At 34.6% G+C, this 4,826-nt stretch overlaps 1 protein-coding gene across 1 annotated transcript in view; it reads left to right on the top strand.

Moving 5' to 3' along the window:
- LOC106882831 (beta-1,3-galactosyltransferase 1) overlaps nt 1-2,703 on the top strand; it is a 13,790-nt gene extending 11,087 nt beyond the window's left edge. The window contains exon 2 of the mRNA XM_014933622.2: nt 1,496-2,703. Within this exon, the coding sequence (XP_014789108.1) occupies nt 1,496-2,652 (1,157 nt within the window). The 3' untranslated portion in view covers nt 2,653-2,703. The remainder of the gene's footprint in view (nt 1-1,495) is intronic.
- Nucleotides 2,704-4,826: the final 2,123 nt, after the last annotated feature.

The raw sequence follows: 4,826 nt of genomic DNA on the forward strand, positions 1-4,826 counted from the left end.
TGTATGAGCACGCGCTATTCTGTTCTTTTTTCTCTTCTGGCATCTGAAGCCTCGGGAAATGCTTGTCAAAAGAACAAGACAAGCGTTCCAAAATTATGTTTCTCGACATTTTTCAAATGTCAAGAAGGAAATTTTTGTATTTTGCTAGGGCCGAAACTGCCCCTGGGGGTCAATTCCTGCCCTTGAAAATACACACAAATGAAGCCTAGGTGCTTCGCAACAAAATTATTAAAAAATTCCAACAAAATGTGGACAGTAAAAGGTCAAATAAACGTTTACCTTCGCAGCCGATGTGACAGCACGTCCGTGAGAAGAGATAGATAGATAAATAGATAGATAGATCATAAACTGACAGCTGAGCTGAAGTGAACTGAAAAAGAAAAAAAATTAATGATCTTGAATGTCAAATAATTTAGACTGAGCCTTGTTAGTGATAAGTATAGTGGCGGTGGGCGGCCGTTAAATGATGATAGTGGTGGATATTGTTTAATGGAGGTAGCAGTGGTGGTTGGACAGCAAAAAATGTAGTTTCTAATGTTTTAAAAATGTCTTATAGCTCTTGATGCATGCGTTTTATTGCAATTAAATTTTGCTTGCTAAGTCGAAGCATATTTGTTTAGAAAATAGAGATGACGATAGACAATGTAAACTAAGAAGAGGAAGACAAGAAAGTTTGAGATTAATCGTTTTTGTAGTTTTGTCTTCGAAATAGCATATTCTGATTTGTTAAAACTTTACAAATATACTCTCCAAGAGGAGGATCAAGACTCATTCCCGAACTATTGACTCATGAAGCCAGTTTCTCGGAGTCTGTGGTATATACATCGCATCCTGGACAGAACACCGCTCCGTCGCAGAATTATTCATTTTTGCTAGCTGAGTGAACTGGAACCATGTGAAATGAAGTGTTTCGCTCAAGAACACAATGCTTCACCAGTCCAGGAATCAAAAACACAGTGCCATGCAGCAAAATAATAATTAAAGATAATGTCTTCAGTTTTGTTCCATGGTTTGTAGTGTTTATTTCTTGACACAAAGCAAAAAATATTAGATAACTCACAAAGTACTAGGCATAAGAATATAGCTTTTCAAAAAAGTTGTTTCTTGAGCATGCATCTCCAATGCTACCTGTGTGGATTTTTATACCATCTCAAGAATCAATTATTTCAGAAAAATATACAATTTTGTCTTACAATTTTTTAAATAATTCTGCAAGTTCCACGAGTACTGCTAGTAGTTATTTATGTAAGAGTGTCATCTAGAAAAATTGAAATAATTTGAGATAGGTAAATATGATGAGTGAAACAGTCTTATTGAAAACAAATGAAGGATAACTTATTTTCTGTGTGCTAATGATATGCATTTTTGTAATACATAATTGGCATTCATGCTTTAAAAAAATTTTTGCAATACATTATTTGTAATACATAATTATAATACATAATATATTTTTTAGATTTTTGTAATACATAATTGGCTTTTATGTTCTTTTTAGATATAAGTTTTGCTCTTCAACAGTCGTACTTCGATAAAAGAACATTGCTATTAAAACATACCAATGTGACTTATATAAAAAGACCAAAGTATTCAAAAGTTCCAGGTGAGTATTATGATAAACCACGACCTTACAAACACAACTTCAAAAGACTTATCAATGAACCAGATCTCTGTTCTAGGCATGAACGGATTTTACTTCTCTATATTGTTAGAACCTTTCACACCAACTTTGTTCGTCGGGAAATACTAAGAGAAGTATTCCAGGATATTCCGCATGATCCTTATTCAAAAAATATAATTATTAGACATGTTTTCATATTTGGTAAAACAAAAAATTCTACATTAGAATCCTTAATTCAGAACGAGAGTAAAAAGTATAGAGATATCATTCAGGAAGATTTTACGGAATCCTACACTAATCTTGGATTAAAAACAATAATGGCGTGGAAATGGAGTGTAGAATTTTGTGGTAACGCTGATTATGTCATGGTCATGAACGATGAACTTTTTGTAGACCAATACAAATTGGTGCCTTATCTCCATTATCAGTTGCTTCAATCAACACGTAAAGATCGTTTTGTAGCCTGTTTCAGACAGGAAGGGCCAGGAGATTTACAATACTTTCTCAAAGTTAAACGTGTTCCTCAGAATATTATTTACAAAGGAAAACGCTATCCCCGATTTTGTAATGGTGTGGGTTATGTGGCACATATTTTTCTAATTAATAAACTGTATATTGCTGCATTGGACAACCATGTTTTTATGCCTGATGATGCTTGGAATGGAGTTTTAGCAGAAAAATTGAATATATATGTACCTTTCATAAATACGTTTTATGAATTTTTCAATCCTATTCAGAAATTTTCTTCACCTAATTATGCGTCAAGTCCACTAATGTTTGCAGTAACTGATAAGAGAAGCAATAGGAATCACGAGGAAGAGATAGAAAAAAAACTTTTAACCATTTTGGCTAATCGCAGAGCCAAGAACCAAGAAGAAATTTTGTATATTGAACATACTACAGACAAAATATCTTATATTCTTGTAATATCTTATATTACAGTAATAATCCTATGTTTTGTAGTTTGCAAAAGAAAAAGATTGTTTTCGAAGGTGCTCAATTATATATTTCAAAATTTATGTGAGTGTTATTGAATAAAATTTATAAATACAATTCATAAAATATGTATTATCGGAAACTAGAAAGGATTCTCATACATTTTGTAATTAATTCTCAAATCTTCTTTTGTTTCTTTTTTTTTAAATATTATATCACTGAAATATCTTTCTCTCTTTAATTAGGCATTGTAATTATGAATGCAAGACTGTAATAACGGATACATTTCAAAAAAGATTTATTAATAAACAGAAGAATAGACTAAGCATGTATTTTTATTGCTGTTAAGACCCAGACCAGCGTCCATTAAGTAGGCGTATAAAATGAGATATTCACACCCACGTTAATCTAGATAATTTCTTGTGCATTGCACATTTAGAATTATGTTATCCAATGCATACTTCCTCTTTATTTTAAGCATTAAAATGTAATTCGAGGGTGATTTCGCTACTATTTCTAACATGTCGAACAACTACACAGAATCTCTTTCGTCGCCTCACATTTTATCATATATCTCGATCTGTAGGATTGAATTTGGTCTTTAACATCGCTTAAGAATATTATAAAATCTGGACGTAACATTTTGTGCTTTAGCATGGCTCCTTTTGTTTTATCACTCAGTATTTACAACTGAAATTTACATATATGTTTGTGAAGCTGGATTGATAAAAACGTATTATATAGCTGTCTAACATGCCTTAAATTAACATCACAGCATATTTTGCAAAACAGACATCAGTCACTATTTTCAACAGATGATGAACAGTAAATTTTCAGCCAAGATCCCCATGTGCATTCCGTTTACAGTGCCTTGCTAAAGCATTCTTTCATATGGTTTTGATAGGAGCGTTCAGCCAGTCGAGGACTTTCAGGACAGTTGTAGATTAGAAGTTTGTTGTAGCGTGGATTCAAATCGTATCCTTGTTGACGCAGAGCAGTTTTTTATGCATTAACAAAACAAGCAAAAATAAAAAGAAACACGCCTTATACGCCGATAAATATGGTGTTTATGTGTGTGCGTGTGTGCCTCAATCATTAATCTGTGGCTGTCACTGCCTTGAAAAAGTTTTAGTCGAATGAATCGCGCCAGTATGTATTTTTTTCAGCCTGGTACTTATTCAATCAGCCTATTTTTGCTGAACCCGTAAGTTACTGAGACATAGACAAACCAACATTGGTAGTAAAGTGGTGGTCGTCGTGGTTATGGTGGTGGTGGTGGTTATGGTGGTGGTGGTGGTTATGGTGGTGGTGGTGGTTATGGTGGTGGTGGTGGTTATGGTGGTGGTGGGGACAAACACAGTCACAAAAACACACTCATATCTATCTATCTATCTATCTATCTATCTATCTATCTATCTATCTATCTATATGTGTGTGTATGTGTATGTATATATGTATGTATACGACACGCTACTTTCAGTTTCCGTCTACAAAATCCACTCATAAGACTTTGACCGGCTCGTAGCTATTGTAGAAGACACCTGCCCAAGATGCCACGCAGGGGACTGTACCCGGAATCATGTGGTTGGGAAGCAAGCTTCTTACCATAGAGTCACACCTGTATCACCCCTGTATATGTACACACAAAGACACACACACATATATATATATACACGCACACACTTACATGCACACATATGTAGTAGTAGTAGTAGTAGTAGTAGTAAAATCGATAATAAAGGACACAGTTAATTTGGCGTCAGGGAATGGAGAATCCTCCGTTTCGAGACAGTGTCCTTCTTTGCTGCAGGGGAAAATGTGAAAGAAGAGAAATAAATGAGAAAAAAACTGTACATCACACGCGCGTGTACACATACACTACATCCCATATATATGTCAGTAAAAGGTGGGGTTGTTCCGAGAACCTCATTTACGTCCTTACATGCGCAGGTTGCCAACACAATTATATCGGACAAACGACCCCCTTTTACGCAGAAGAGTAGCAGTCCATAAAGAACAGATAAATCTCCCACAATACCGTCAAATTCCACTCAGTGGCCACATAGACTCTTGCGCGAGAAATAAAAATCCCAAATTTCTCATTTTCCCTCTCTATCAATGTAAAGACAGAATCTCTATACAAGAAAGAATCAACAAGGAGAATCTTTTTATTGAAAAATTTCAAACACTTCTCAATATGCAAACTACACGGTGCCCGTATTCTTTTTTCTAACCTACCTCATTAAATCTAAGAACAGACATAAACATCCTG

This window comes from Octopus bimaculoides, chromosome 7, assembly GCF_001194135.2.
Source record: "Octopus bimaculoides isolate UCB-OBI-ISO-001 chromosome 7, ASM119413v2, whole genome shotgun sequence".
Taxonomy (NCBI): domain Eukaryota; kingdom Metazoa; phylum Mollusca; class Cephalopoda; order Octopoda; family Octopodidae; genus Octopus; species Octopus bimaculoides.